This window comes from Aethalodelphis obliquidens, unplaced genomic scaffold, assembly GCF_003676395.1.
Source record: "Aethalodelphis obliquidens isolate GAN/ISIS:26980383/991018 unplaced genomic scaffold, ASM367639v1 scaffold45, whole genome shotgun sequence".
NCBI classification, from domain to species: domain Eukaryota; kingdom Metazoa; phylum Chordata; class Mammalia; order Artiodactyla; family Delphinidae; genus Aethalodelphis; species Aethalodelphis obliquidens.
The window spans coordinates 2429178-2444575 of record NW_020837989.1 but is presented as its reverse complement, the minus strand read 5'-3'; the positions used below and the strand labels follow the sequence as shown (position 1 = coordinate 2444575).

The following is a 15398-nucleotide window of genomic DNA, read 5'->3' as shown; positions in this document are numbered from 1 at the left end:
CAGAACACTAGGAAATACCAGAAAGGAGCTTCAGTCAGTTACTGAAGCTAGCATCGTGTTATGTACTGTGAAGATGAAATTGTCACCTGAGATAATGTTAGGAGAGTGCATTGGACACTGTCAGGTGACCCTTCACAGTCTGTCTCTGATGTCATATTGGTTTTGGATTCTTACTTGAATCTTAATGGTATCTTTCCAAATACAGCAAAGGCTCTGGATTACCTCCTACACTGCCGTTACAATTTCTAGCCCTGTGTTGGGCGCATAAAAGGGTAACCGGTTGAGCTCTGACCTTGGCTTCCTCAGCCCAGCAGGTATAAAACATCTGCCCCTTTACGCATCCCCAAAGCAATCTCTGCAATAGCTATACTCCCTCAGAATTGAGTCCAGGTTACAATAGGTCCCTTTGGGCTCTTTGTTTGGAATGTGGAAGAAGTCATTCTTAGCCAAGGTATCCCAATTAACCCTCAGATCTGACCTTACCCCCAAAGAGGAAAATGTATCAGCATTTTCTTTTCTCCTATGGAGACAGCTACATTTCAGGAACCTTGAGTAGCAAATTCAATTAATTCATAATTTTATGCCTCCTGCTAACTTGTTTATTGTATATGTAATTAGAACCCCTCCCCTCCACCAGCCTTTGGACACACCCACACACATATGCATACACACAGACCAGAAGAACCACTGACTTTTCCTGAGAAGTTTTGTTCAATTCTTTGTAACCTTCAAACTATGAGAAATTTAACTTGAGATGTTACCTTTAAGTTAACGACTGCATTATATGTCTCCCTCTCACAGGCTCCCCAATGATGATTTCTAGAGAAAGTAGAAAGCAAAATTTAAGCTGCCAGAAAGAATCAACTTGAAAATGCACAGATTTCTGTGTGAGTTTTGTCAGCTGAGATAGTTTGTGAACATTTTTCTAAAGGAGCTTTTAGTATTCATTGCGGATGTGCAGTGGAACTTAAAAGACAGGATGTAGGGTGGAAAGAAAGGCCAACTCTACACCTCAGTGTATCAGACTCTCAAGCAGTTCATACTTAGAGTGTCCCAAGCTGAGCTCTTAAGTCTCCAACCTCCCTCCTACCAGACTCTCCCCTCAAATATTCTCTCTCTCCCCCACTGTTCTCTGTCTCAGTAAATGGCCTACAACCTCTCCAGTTGCCAAGAAACATAAGAGCCATCCTGGACTCTTCCCCTTCCTTGTTACCAACCTCAATCAGTCACCAATTCTAAGATATATATGTTTAACCTTTCTGCTCATCTTCCCTACTCCCACTGCAGTTCTAGCTGCCATCCTTTCTCACCTGGATGACAGCAGTAGTTTCTCACCTGGTTTCTCCCATCAAGCGTTGCCTCTTTCTTGTCAGTCCTCACAAGGTAGCCAGAGTGACCATGTTTAGATGAAAATCAGCTCCAGTTACTGCGCTGCTTAAAACCCTTTGATGACTTCCCACTTCTGGAGAAAGTCCAGTATCGTTTAAATGGCATCTAAGAGCAAAGAAGGAAGACGGATCTATCAGATATTTAGATGTACCATAGACCATAGAAATAGAAGAGTACAGTATTGATGCCAGAACAGACAGATGGTAGAACAGACTAGAAGGCTCTGACACAGACTCGTGTGTATTTGGAGAGTAATATAGGATAGTGGCGGCACCACGTATTGGCAGGGAAAATAACAATCTCTTGGTAGAGAGCGTTAAGGAAAATGACTTCCATTTGTATTCCCACCTAAACTGTATACAAAAGTAGATTCCAACGGCAATGAAGACTTAGTATGAGAAGTGAAACTCAAATGTGAGTAGAAAAGAATATGAAAAAAGAACTAAGGCAGGAAAGGATTTCTTTATGAAACCCCAGGGAACCATCCTTAAGGAGAAACAAATGAGTTTTCTTACATCAAAGTCAAACATTCCCATTTATCAGAGGACAGCATGGGCTGAGTTAGCAAAGCTGATGGCAGACTCGAGGGACATGTTTTTCCCTCTCCCCGTTGATCTTTAAGCTCCATCTACATTTTCCTTTCTCTCTGTCCCTTAAATATACCAAGCTCCCTCCTGCCTCAGGGCCGGTCTACATGTCTGTCACTGTCTGAAAAGTTCTTTCTCCTCTGGTTTAGTTAATTCCCATTCACACCTATGATCTCAGCCAAAATGCCTCTCCCTTAGGAAGACCTTTGTTGACTGCTCAGATTAGGACAGGTTTTCCTTGCGCGTGTGCTCATTTCAACTTCTACTTCCTGTTCATTGTACTCGTTGTAATCGCAATTATATAATCTTTTACGGAACTCTTAACTTCACGTCCATCCTCCCTACTAGGGGTGGTAAGCTCCAGGAGAGCAGAGGCTACCTGCTCGGTACATAGCACAGTGCTTTATGCCTAGAAGATATCTTTAAAATGTTAATGGAATGAACAAATGACAATTGAAAGAGGGCATATTCCATACCACGTGCCAGATGGGTGCTACAAGCCCGGGGAATGGGCTTAATTTAACCCTTAGGTCAGCAAGAATTGGGGATAACGACGTGTGCCCCTGCTTCTCCCTGTCGTGTGAAGTCTCAACATCTCAACTCTCATTTGTATCACCTACGGTTCCTTGCACTCAGTAGGTGGTGAACAAGTATTTGTTGACTACAGGTCTATACTGCCTCCTCCCAGCACTCTCAGTTTTCTGTGTTTACACTATCACATCAGCCATGCTTAATGGCTTGCCTTTTGAAAACTCTCTTTGAGAGTTGATGTCAGCCTTCATTTATTTACTTCTTTTGTTGACAACTCTCACTCTCAGTTGACTCTTAATTTGATCTGAGTATTCAGTTATTCAGCAAATATTGATTGAAAGCCTAGTGAGTGTGCCAGGAATGTGCCAGACACTAGGAAAGCTGGCAGTCCCCTTCCAGATTTTTTTTTTTAATATTTATTTATTTATTTGGCTGTGTCAGGTCTTAGTTGTGGCGCGTGGGCTTAGTTGCTCCGCGGCATGTAGGATCTTCCCGGACCAGGGCTCGAATCCGTGTCCCCTGCATTGGCGGCGGGCGGATTCTTAACCACTGTGCCACCAGGGAAGCCCTTTGTCATGTTTTTAAAAGTATCAATTCAGAGACAACTAAAGCATCCTATTTAAAATAATAATGGTAATGGAGACATTGGATGCCTGCTGAGGATAAGCTTACAAACTACCTTTTGGGATGATTTTAATGACAAATACGAGTTTGTGTCGGTTTGATTTTTCTAGTCATATCAAGAGTTACTATTAGAAGTAGACTCACAGACATAGAGAACAGACTTGTGGTTGCCAAGGGGGCAGGGGGGAGGGAAGGATTGGAAGTTTAGGGTTAGCAGATGCAAACTGATCTATATAGAAGAGGTAAACAATAAGGTCCTACTGTATATCACAGGGAACTATATTCAATATCTTGTGGTAAACCATAATGGAAACGAGTATAGAAAAGAATGTATGTGTATGTATAACCGAATCACTTTGCTGTGCAGCAGAAATTAACACAACATTGTAAATCAACTATACTTTAACTTTAGTGAACATTGATCACTACAGCCAGTACATTGTGATTCCTACCACAGAGAAGCTGGCGACTTCTGATTACCCTGTTTTCTGTAAGCTGACCAGGGGAGAATGATAGCGTATAAAGAGCCGTGCATAGAGAACTGGCTGGGAGAGGCCCGTGCACTCTTGTTTATTTTAGTATTCCTAAAGATAGAATCCCATGGAAATAAATTTGTTTAGGGGAGAATTTTCTAGTAACATGATCCACCCCAGAGTGAAATCACATGTCCGTGATGTATTAAGCTTCCTGCCTTCGCAGAGATGAGTGCCTTTCTGAGGTCTCTTCCTAAAGTTCTAGATCTTGGAATTTGGCAGCCTAATATAGCTTTCCAAAAAAACACTAAAAAGATTTTTTGAAAGGTTTAAATATACAGACAAGTTGTAAAGATCATGCAGAGCATTCTTGTATATCTCGTAGCCAGTCTCCTCTATTGCTAGTGTAGAACATTGGTATGGTACTTTTGTCACAGTTGATGAACCAATACTGACACATTATTACTAACTAAAATATATCCTTTTTTCAGATTTTTCTTAGTTTTTATGTAATGTCCTTTTACTATCCAAGGATCTCATCCAGGATACCACATTATGTTTATTTGTCATGTTTCTTTCGGTTCTACTTGGCTGTGACAGATTCTCAGACTCTCCTTGGTTTTGAAGCCCTTACCATTTTGAGGAGTACTGGTCAGATGTTTTGCAAAATGACCCTCAATTAAGATTTGTCTGATGTTTTTCTCATAATTAGATGAGGGTAATGGGTTTTTAAGAGGAAGACCACAGAGGTACAGTGTCCCTCTCTTCACATTTTTCAAGGGTGTATACTATCAACATGACTTATCACTGTTAATGTTGACCTTCATCACCTGGCTGAAGGGGTATTTGTCAGATTTCTCCACTGTGATGTTCCTATTCCCTATTTCATGCTGTATTCTTCAAAAGGAAGTCACTATGTGCAATCCATCTTTAAGGAGTAGAGAATTAACTATGAAAATTGTTTGGAATTCTTCTACATAGGAGATTTATTTTTTTCTGTTCCATTTATCTATTTAATCATTTATGTATATCAGAATGGACTCATGGATATTTATTTTATGTCTTGGGTTATAATTTAGTGCTACAGTATTTATTTTGTTGTTCACATTGTTCCAGCTTGGCCATTGGGAGCTCTTTAAGTTTGTCTCCTGTGTCCCTTTGACATGCTCCCCCATAATTGTGGGGTGTTTTTCTGTTTGTTTTTTATTTGTTTTTGAGCACTTCATTCCTTTCTGGCACCACAAAATGTTCCAGGCACATCTTTCATATTTCTTGCCCCTGTCCTAGAATCAGTTGTTTTCCAAGAAGCCCTCCTGCTATAGGTTTTGTCTGTTTCCTTGTTATAGTTTATGTAGCATTTTAGTAGCCACTGTGCTAGGCCCTTGACATATACTGTCTTTTTTAATTCTCATATCAACACGATTAGGTAGCCTTTAACTTCATTTTGTAAATATAGAAAGTGAGTCTCAAAGAGTATAAATGATTTACCCAACACCACACAGTTACTAAAAGTAGAGTTATGATTCAAGCCCAAATCTGACTCCAAAGCTCACACTCTAAACTGTTACTCCACAGGCCAGGCTCCCCTGTGTTCTCAGTCAGCATTAGGTGGATACTATGCTATTGTGAATTGCTGTGCCTTTTTGTTAGGAGGATAAGGCAGAAGCCAGCAAAATTCTCTGGTGGCAAGATGGCTCAGGATTCCAGCCCTGCTGATCCCTTCCTTCTCTGAGCTTCATTCCCACTGAGAGTTGAAAGCCTTCCCTGAATGTGGAAGTTGTTTATGTGCCGTCTTGGGGTTTTCTCTTGTTATCTACATTCCCAGATCAGACTCTTAGCTCCTCAGAGGGCAAAGAAAATATATGAAGATAAGTAACTTCAGAACAGGCTGTGTTGATGTGGCTGGCATCAAAAGCAAATATTAAAATCTGTGCCCTTCATACCGGGAGAGCATAGATCTTGATGGAAGGAATGTTGCATTGTTGTCATGGTTATTTTCCATTGACTCAGTCTCCTGCTGGTCAAGGAGCTACTCCAACACAAAGGTCGTACCTTTCCTATTCTCCAGGGCCAAGGACAATATATAACATGTTCTAGACACTCAGTATATACAAAATGCGTAAGAGAAGCTCTTGGGTCCTGGACTAGACACTATTTGCTCTTGAATTACACACAAGTTTAACCTGCTTTTTCCACTTAGGAAGGCAGAAGTAAGAGGTGGCTCTAGAGATAGACAGATTGATGGCAGTGAAAAATGATAAGTCTGCTTCATTCAGAAACCCCATTCAAAAAGACAGTAAATGGAAAAGAAAACTGAAAAGGAATAAACTTACATGGTCATAGAGAAAGAGAAAAAACGATGGAAAGGGCTGATGGAAAGTGGGTCGATGAGAGGGGGCTGACCTGGCAGAGCTGGAATCTACAAATGTGCAGTGAAGGAAGCAAAATAAATAAATAAATAGAGTGAGAGAGGATCCATGATACAGAGCCCTGGAAAGGCTCTGGAAATAGATGTCCCTGATGAATTGAGAGCCAGTGTCCAGAATGAATGGAACAGGGTTACTTATCCACAAAGCACTTGAGACACAGTGCCTAGGGCCAACAACAGTCATGATGCACTCTGGAGTGAGGCTGACATAAAGGACTGGTTGGAAGATCTGCATAAATACCAGTTAAACTCAGCATCTATACCCAGATCCCATCCCCAATTGACCCAGCTAGGAAGTACCTCTTCCCAGCCTAGCAGAAGATAGGAGGATTGTTATCTACAAAGTTAAACCATCCAGAAGTATTGAAAAGCCTTCTCTAAATAGAAAGGAGGCAAAAATCTGTAGGAGAGAGAAAATTGCAACTGGAAAATAAATCACTTAAATGAGTCAGTACATAGATTTAAAAAAAATTTTGTGTGTGAAAGCGATAATTAACTGTTTTGATGATTAACTGTTTTGATTAACTGATTTGCTGTTCATTAACAATGAACAGCAAAAGGATAAACATGAAGTTGTTAAAGAGGAAATAAAAATCATAAAATGCTGGGGAGGGTAGTAAGAAAATGTAGATATTTTAAAAAATATGTTTGAGCCTATATTACTATCAGTCTAAAGCAAGTAAATATAATAATGGGTTAACATACTTGAAAAACAAAACTACAAATCAAAAACATACAACAGATTCACAAAAACTAGAAAGAAGAGAACTCAAGTATAATACAGAAGAAAACCATCAAACCACAAAAGGAAAAACAAAAAGAAAGGAACAAAGAAGAAATACAAAATCAACTGGAAAACTGGGTTCAAAATGGCAGTAAACACATACCTATCAATAATTATCTTAAATGTCAATGGACTAGATGCTCCTATCAAAAGACATAAAGTGGCAGATTGGATAATAATATTCTGTCTACAAGAGACCCACTTTAGGGCAAAGGACACACGTAGATTGAAAGTGAAGGGATGGAAAAAGATATTTCATGCAAATGGAAATGACAAGAAAGCAGGGGTAACAATACTCATATCAGACAAAATAGACTTTAAAACAAAGACCATAAAGATAAAGATGGACACTATACAATGATAAAAGGATCAATATGAGAATAGGGTATTACAGTCATTGACATATAGCACCCACTATAGGAGCACCTAAATACATAAAACAAATACTAACAAGCATGAAGGGAGAAATTGATGGGAACACAAAAATAGTAGGAGACTTTAACAGCCCACTCACATCTATGGAGAGATGTTCTAGACAGAAAATCAGTAAGGCAACAGAGATCCTAAGTGACACAATGAAACAGTTAGACTTAATTAATATTTTCAGGACATTATATCAAAAAAAAGCACCCCACAATACATATTCTTTTCAAATGCATATGGAACGTTCTCTACTATAGATCACATACTAGGACAAAAAACAAGCCTCAAAAAATTTAAGAGGAGAGAAATTATTTCAAGCATCTTTTCTGACCACAGTGGCATGAAACTACAAATCAACCATAGAAAAAGAAATGAGGGAAAAAAAAGATTATTTAGAGACTAAACAACATGCTACTGAAAAACCAGTGGGTCAATGATGAAATTCAAAGAGGAAATTAAAAAATACCTTGAGGCAAATGACAATAAAAACACAACCAAACAAAAATCTGTGGGTTGCAGCAAAAGCAGTACTACGAGGGAAGTTCATAGTGATACAGGCCTTCTTCAAAAAGCAAGAAGAATCTCAAACAACCTAAACAACCACCTAAAAGAATTAAAAAAAAGAAGAACAAACAAAACCTAAAGTCAGTAGAAGGAAGGAAATGATAAAGATCAAAGAGAAAATAAATAAAATAGAGATTTAAAAAAATAGAAAAAAAATCAATAAAACCAAGAGCTGATTTTTTGAAAGGGTAAACAAAATCAACAAACCTCTGGCCAGCCTCACCAAGAAGAAAACAGAGAGAACCCAAATAAACAAAATAGGAAATGAAAGAGGAGAAATAACTAATAACACAGAAATACAACAACAAAAACCTGTAAGAGAATACTATGATCAATTTTATGCCAACAAATTTGACAACCTAGAAGAAATGGGCAAGTTTCTAGAAACATACAGTCCACCGAAACTAAACAAAGAAGAAATAGACTGATCACTAGAAGTGAAATAGAATTTGTCATTAAAAACAAAAAAACTCCCTGAAAACAAAAGTCCAGAACCAGATGGCTTCACTGGGGAAGAACTTACACCGTTCCTTCTCAAACTCTTCCAAAAGATTGAAGAAGAGGAAGTACTCCCAAAGTCATTCTATGAAGCCATCACCCTAATATCAAAACCAGGCAAAGACGCTACAAAAAAGAAAATCACAGGCAAATATCTTTGATGAACGTGTTGGGTTGGCCGAAACGTTCGTTCAGATTATTCCATAGAATGTTATGAAAAAACCTGAACGAACGTTTTGGCCAACCCAATAAATGCAAAAATTCTCAACAAAGTATTAGCAACAAAATCCAACATCACATAAAAAAGATCATACAGCACAGTCAAGTTGGATTCATCCCAGGGTCACAAGGATAGTTCAACCTATGCAAATCAATCAGTGTGACACATTACATCAACAAATGAAAAGACAAAAATCACCTGATCATCTCAATAGGTACAGGAAAAGCATTTGACAAAATTCAGTATTCATTCATGATAAAAACTCTTTCCAAAGTGGGTATAGAGGGAACGTATCTCAACATAATAAAAGCTATTTATGACAAACCCACAGCCAACATAATACTCAGTGGTGAAAAGCGGAAAGCCTTCATGCTAAAATCTGGAACATGATAAGGATGCCCACTCTCACTGCTTCTATTCAACACAGTATTACAAGTCCTAGACCCAGCAGTCAGGCAAGAAAAAGAAACAAAATGTATTCATTTTATTTATAGTGAGGTGGATGGACCTAGAGTCTGTCATACAGAGTGAAGTGTCAGAAAGAGAAAAACAGATACCATATGCTAACACATATATATAGAATCTAAAAAAAATAAAATGGTTCTGAAGAACCTAAGGGCAGGACAGGAATAAAGATGCAGACTTAGAGAATGGACTTGAGGACACGGGGAGGGGGGAGAGTAAGCTGGGACGAAGTGAGAGAGTGGCATGGACATATATACACTACCAAACGTAAAATAGATAGCTAGTGGGAAGCAGCCGCATAGCACAGGGAGATCAGCTCAGTGCTTTGTGACCAGCTGGCAGGGTGGGATAGGGAGGGTGGGCAGGAGACGCAAGAGGGGGTAGATATGGGGATATATGTATATATATATATAGCTGATTCACTTTGTTATAAAACAGAAACTAACACACCATTGTAAAGCAATTATACTCCAATAAAGATGTTAAAAAAATAAAATGTAAAATTGTCAGTATATGCAGATGATGTGATACTATATATATAGAAAACCCTAAAGACTCCACACAGAAACTACTAGAACTGATAGACGAATTTAGCATGGTAGCAGGATACAAGATTAACATACAGAAATCTGTTGCATTTCTTTGCACTAACAATGAAATGTCAGAAAGAGTTTAGAGAGTTTAGGAGTTTAGAGAATTCCTCTCTGATGAAACTAGCCCACAGTTACTGACTGCCCACAGATACTGACATTTAGAGGTTTTCCATTGAATTAGCCAGTTCCCCAATTCCCTGTGGCAAGATTTACTCTTCCAGAAACCCAGAGTTTCCAAAGAGCATTTTTATTTCGTCTAAGAGAGGGTAGTGTGTCAGTCAAACATAGAAGGGATGGTATAAAATGAAATTTCAAAAAATAAGAAAATTACAAGTACTGTAGTCAAATTTTTTTTAAAACTCAGCAGAAATATTGGAACTTAAAGCTGAGGTTATTTCCCAGAATATACAACCTAAAGAAAAAGGATTCAACATCAGGAGGAAAAAAACAAAAGTAGAAAATAAAGCATTTTTTTTAAATGAAGCATTTATTGACTCTACGAAAAGAAAAAAAAAAGTGTACAAGAAAGAAAAAGGAAATGTAATCAAAGAACATGACTTCGCTCAGCTGTGGACAGTATTATGCATAATCATAATAATGTAGATTCTGAATATTGATTTGACCAAAATTGCATGGAAGAGTCCATACCATTGGAGAAATTCAGTGGATAACGTCTAAAGTTGATAGATAAGTGATAGCACAGAAGTATATTTTGGGCCATGGGGAGGGAAGTACCTGAAGGAGAATCTTGGCAAGTTGAAAGCTCTTGCTTTCAAGGTGGTGAGAGGTATGAACCACTGCTCTTCAATATAAGCTTTGTAGTATTTGATGTTTATATGGACTGCCTTCATATGAGAACAAATAATACATTTCAAAAAATCAGATACACTAATTTTAAAATGTCAGCATGATGGAGCCATTTAGTGTTCAAATAGCCACATGCATACAGTAGTCCCTGGAAAGCATTGTGGGGTAAATAACGTTCATTGCAGTGGTCTTGCGTCATCAAGAAAATGTGTGATTCTGTTCTGCATGTTCTGCTCTAGAGAAACAGATACGATGGGGGTTCTTCTCCATCCAAATGCCGCATGCTTTAGTTGTTTGGGGAGAGTCCTGATGTGGAGTGTCCTAATCTCCTGAAGTGGGAGAAATGGTGTGTGTCCCCCTTCCTCATGTCCCAAGCAGCCTCACCCCGTGTCCAGGAGAATGTGGGCTGATTGGCCACAGACTGACTTGCTGCGGTCCAGAGCTCTGATAACCATGATCAAACACCCTCGGGTTTGCCAGACTCCTTCCTTTCCGCCAGGCGGGGCTGAGCCTCCCTCGGGTTCCCCATAAGCCCCTTGTCCTTGGATGGTTGCCTTGAAGTCATTTAGTGAAAAGTCACTGGCCCCAGAGCAGGCTGTCCTGTGGCAGAAATTAACCTCCCCAGGCCCAGAGGCTGCAGTGGTGAGTGGGAGGGAGACAGGAAAGAGAAGCAGCTGAGAGAGCAGAATTTAGCCTCTCCTCATAAAGTGTTTCCCCTACTGGTTCTGATACCACAGAGACTGCAGAGGATGCTTCGCTTGGCTGCTGCTTCCTGGTTTAACCTCAGTAAAGCGAGCCAGAGAGCCAAATAAAATGGCCCTGACCCAGCTGAGTCAGAGTTTGTTAACTGGTGGTTTGTGCTTTTTTCCTGGTGATCTTTCTGTTTTCAGGTACTGTATATGGGAGGGTTATAGCAAGATGTCCCAGGCTAGAATGAGGCTCTTTGTTTAAACCCTCATGTAGCAAAGACTGTTTCCCAGCGTGTTAAGCATCACAGACCAATTAATGCTGTATGTTAATCTTTTGATCTAGCAATAAAAGGGAATGGCTGGCTTTATTTTATCTCTTGCTACAAACCTTGATCAAAGCTGTAGAGGTTTTTTTTTTTTCCTCAATAGAATTTTGTGAATATTAAGGGCAGGCAGATACGTTTGAAGATACTGGGATTTGAAAGATAATAGTGAACCGGCCACTAAAGGGAGATCCTTTGAAATCTGGAGACAGAATATTGGATGTAGAGGATTCCCCTGACTTAGTTCACAGATAGGTTATAAGGAATAGGTAATACAAAGAAAGGTCAGCCTTTTCCTCCTCCATCCTTTCCCCCTCCCCCCTCCTCTTCCTCTCTTTCCCCCTCTCCCTCTTCCTGCCTCTGTCACTAACCTGCCCTGTCTGCCCCCTCCCCTAACCCTACCAACTACAGAGGACTTAACTGTGTGCCTGGAACACAGTTCATTACCTAGAGAATTTAATAATTTTAATAAGATGTGTCTTTTAATAATTTAATAATAATATGTGCAACATCACATATCAAGAAACTGAGGCTTACAGCACTTAAGTTACTTGCCCAAAGCCACCCAACTGGGAGGTGGTGGAGTGGAGCTCGGAAACTAGGTAGCTTGACTCCAGGGCTCCTACTGTGTGCGTGGCTCATAGAGAGGCTCAGTTATGTCAGCCCTGAGCTGCTGCTGATATCGATGTTGCAGAGAATGAACCACAGAATGATGAAGTGATTTGCTCAAGGTCGCACACTGGTCAGTGGCCATGGAGTTTATCCAGTTGTCTGATTCCGGGTCACCCCTCTCTCTGCAGTGCCAGGTTGCTCAATATATGAAGAGTTAGTGCTTTAACTTCTAGAAACCTATATCCTCCTAGGCAGGTTCCAGGTTCTGAATTCTCACATTGCTTGAATTGTTTGTAAGTTTGAAGTAGCACAGTTAAGCCCTGCCAGAAGCAATGGCAAAGAAACTGTTTTAGGTTAGTATCTGTTTCCTAATGGATGGGGAAAAAAAACACAACTGTGTCAATATTAGATTCAATGTATTTCTTCTTCCCTGATCCAAGTAATAAGCAAAACACAAAACAGAACTAAAAAACCTTTATTCATCAGGCAAAATTTTAATTTCAAGCTACGGGGGGGTGGGGGAGGGGCACAGTGAATCAGTGGTTGCCCAGATGTGGCAGAAGTTCTCTCTCTCCTCAACAGTAGGACAAGAGCTCTCACCCAAGGTTAACTGGTTTCTCAGGGCTTGAGCGGGTCAGTTATCCATTTTATCAGTTAACCTCGGGTGAGAGGGACCGTGGCTCTAGACCATCAGTGTGTGGAAAACGCCTTGGTGGTGGCCGCCCCATCCGTCTTCTCCGCTTGTGAAAACTACCTCAGACCTTGGCCCCGAGCTGCCTGTCAGCACAGCTCTGCCACTCCACCGTCTGCAGGCCCTGGGCTGGGCCCATGAATCACCTGTTTTCGAAGAAAAAAGACATAAGACAGTCAGCCCACAACCGTGCTCGTTTTCTCATTCCATCTTCGGAAAAGCCTATCTACATTCTGTCCCAGGTTCAGCTCAGCATGATCTTCCCCTTTGCGTCTCACTCCACAGCCTTAAGCCAGGGACAGTCTCACCCTTCAGGAGAGTTCCCGCACACTGCTGCTCTCTTATCACCCTTACGGTCCTCTGCCTGGTATTGTAGGTGTGTGTGCTGCGTCCTTGTCCCCACTGGAATGTAAGACTTTGAAGGTGAAGAGGGTCTTTCCTATCTTCATTTTCCTGACAACTCGTGGCGCAATGGTTTTTCTGTATTTGGGACTCAATTCATAGTGGTTTAACTGAATTTTCAGGCAGGTACATGCCATGTGGTAACGAGGGTTTGGAAAGACAAGGATGACTACCTACATTCTTCTTCCTAATAACCATCTGGTTACTGACATGTTTTGTCAGAGATTCGTCCTTTTGTTTATGGCTTTAGTTTACTCCAAGAAAGGAAGAATGTCTAAGCTGGGGGTTGGCAGAATATGGCCTATGGGCTACATCCAGCCCTCTGCCTGCTCTCATCTGGCCAGTGAACTGAGATAGTTTCTACATTTCTAAATGTTTGGTGGGGGAAAGACAGGGGGAGGAAGAGTAATATTTTATGACAGAGTAAGATTATATTGAGTTAAAAATGATATGAAATCAAAATGTCATTATCCACGAAGGAAGGTTTACTGGAATACAGCCCTACCTGTTTGTCTGCGTATTGTCTATGGCTCATTTGCACTAAAGCAGAAGATTTGAATAGTTAACACACAGATGATATGTCCCACAAAACCTAAAATATTTATTATCAGGCCCTTTGTAGAAAAAGTGTGCCAGCCTGTGTTCTGAGTCATTCTCAGAAATGTCTGCCACCATGTGGAAGGGGGATCAGGTGCCCTTTTTGATTAAAGGGAGATGGGTTGAAGGCACAGGATGCCTGGAGGAAAAGAAATCTGGAGAAAGAAAAGGAAGAAAGGGGAGGCAGAGGCCACCTTGGAGATGCTGGATCCTCCTGGGTTTTGTATCCATGCGTGGCAAACATTCTACAAAAAGATTTCCATCTTTCTGAGGACCACCTGGATGGTCACAGCCAGTGGACCTGCTGGAGGGGGAAACCTGGAGTGTTTTCCACAAGCATTTTCCTCTCCACTAAGAGCTCTGCATGGTTCTTTGGAGAAACTGTGAACTAGAAAGGGTGAGAGTAGGAGATTATCATTCACTCCTGATCATTCCGTGTACCAGAGCTAACTAACATCTACAGTAAGATCTAAAGGGCTCTGTGTCCTTGTTGTCTTTGATTCAACAAACGTGTGTGTGTGTGTGTGTATGAAATCTCTTTGGAGTGTGTCTGTCTATCTGTGTGTCTCTTTGGGGAAAATCCATTCTGATTGAATGCCAATTAATTATCATGTATGTGGGGATCATTAAACATTTAGAATTTTCAAAGAAAGATACATCAATTAGAACTTGGCTAAGATCAGCTCAGCCCCGTGGGGAGTGGGGATTATAGTTTTGTTTAGAAATCTGCTGCCACCATATATAAAATATATAAACAGTAAGACCTACTGTATAGCACAGAGAACTATACTCAATATCTTGTAATAACCTATAACGAAAAAAAAAATCTGCTGCCATTTTCATATGTTTCTCTAATTTTCTTATTACAGGGTAACGCCCTGTACTTCAAATCTGCCAGAAATGTTACAGTGAACATCCTCAACGAACAGACTAAAGTCCTAACTCAGCTGATAACAGGTAAGAAAAGAAAGAACTTAGCAGTGTCTGGTCCACGGTAAGCGCTCAAAAAACATACAATGGAAGGTTGAATGAAACACCACGTGATGTATCTAAAGAAGGGAAAGTCTGCTTGCACAATTTACAGTGTCGGAAAAGAGAACAAAGCATGTGTTCCCTGATGCTACTCAAGGGCAGAGTCTCATCCTATACACACATTTAACTTATGCAAATCTGATGATACTCGTTTAGGGGGTGGGGAAGAAGAATAAACTATTTTTCATGTAGCATGGCCCCTAAACACCAGCTGCTCAACCACAGGAAAGCTCTCTGCTCCAGTGCCAGAGGAAAAGCTGGCTGTGTCGTATTAACTGGAAGAGAGCACAGTATACACGGAACCATGCACATCGTACTTTATGGGTTGTAAAAGGGATTTGTAATGATAGTTTGAATCCATGCCATATTTGCCGAACGTGCTGACTTGGAACCTAGCTCAATTGCGAGATGCAGATGTACCCCGACTGAATATGTTTGTGTAGTTCCTTTTCATAGCGCAGATCTGCTCCTAACAGCCGTGGAAAACACCCAGTGGGGTTTAAGCTGCACAGTGCTGAAATTTAAACAAGAGTTGGTTATTCACCATAATGACTCTAATGATGAACATGGGCCTCATGGTCGCGGTAACACGCTGGGTGGTATGACCGGTGCCCCTCTGTAGGTTATGAGCAGCGGTAAATAGGAGCTGTCATGCACCTCCATGGC

General features: G+C 40.5%; 1 protein-coding gene across 2 annotated transcripts in view; it reads left to right on the top strand.

The window, feature by feature from the left end:
* Positions 1-15398, top strand: part of SGCD (sarcoglycan delta) — a 414508-nt gene that overhangs the window by 248302 nt on the left and 150808 nt on the right. For both annotated transcript variants that reach the window (XM_027081446.1, XM_027081445.1), the window contains exon 4: positions 14570-14657. In XM_027081446.1, the coding sequence (XP_026937247.1) occupies positions 14570-14657 (88 nt within the window). The remainder of the gene's footprint in view (positions 1-14569; positions 14658-15398) is intronic.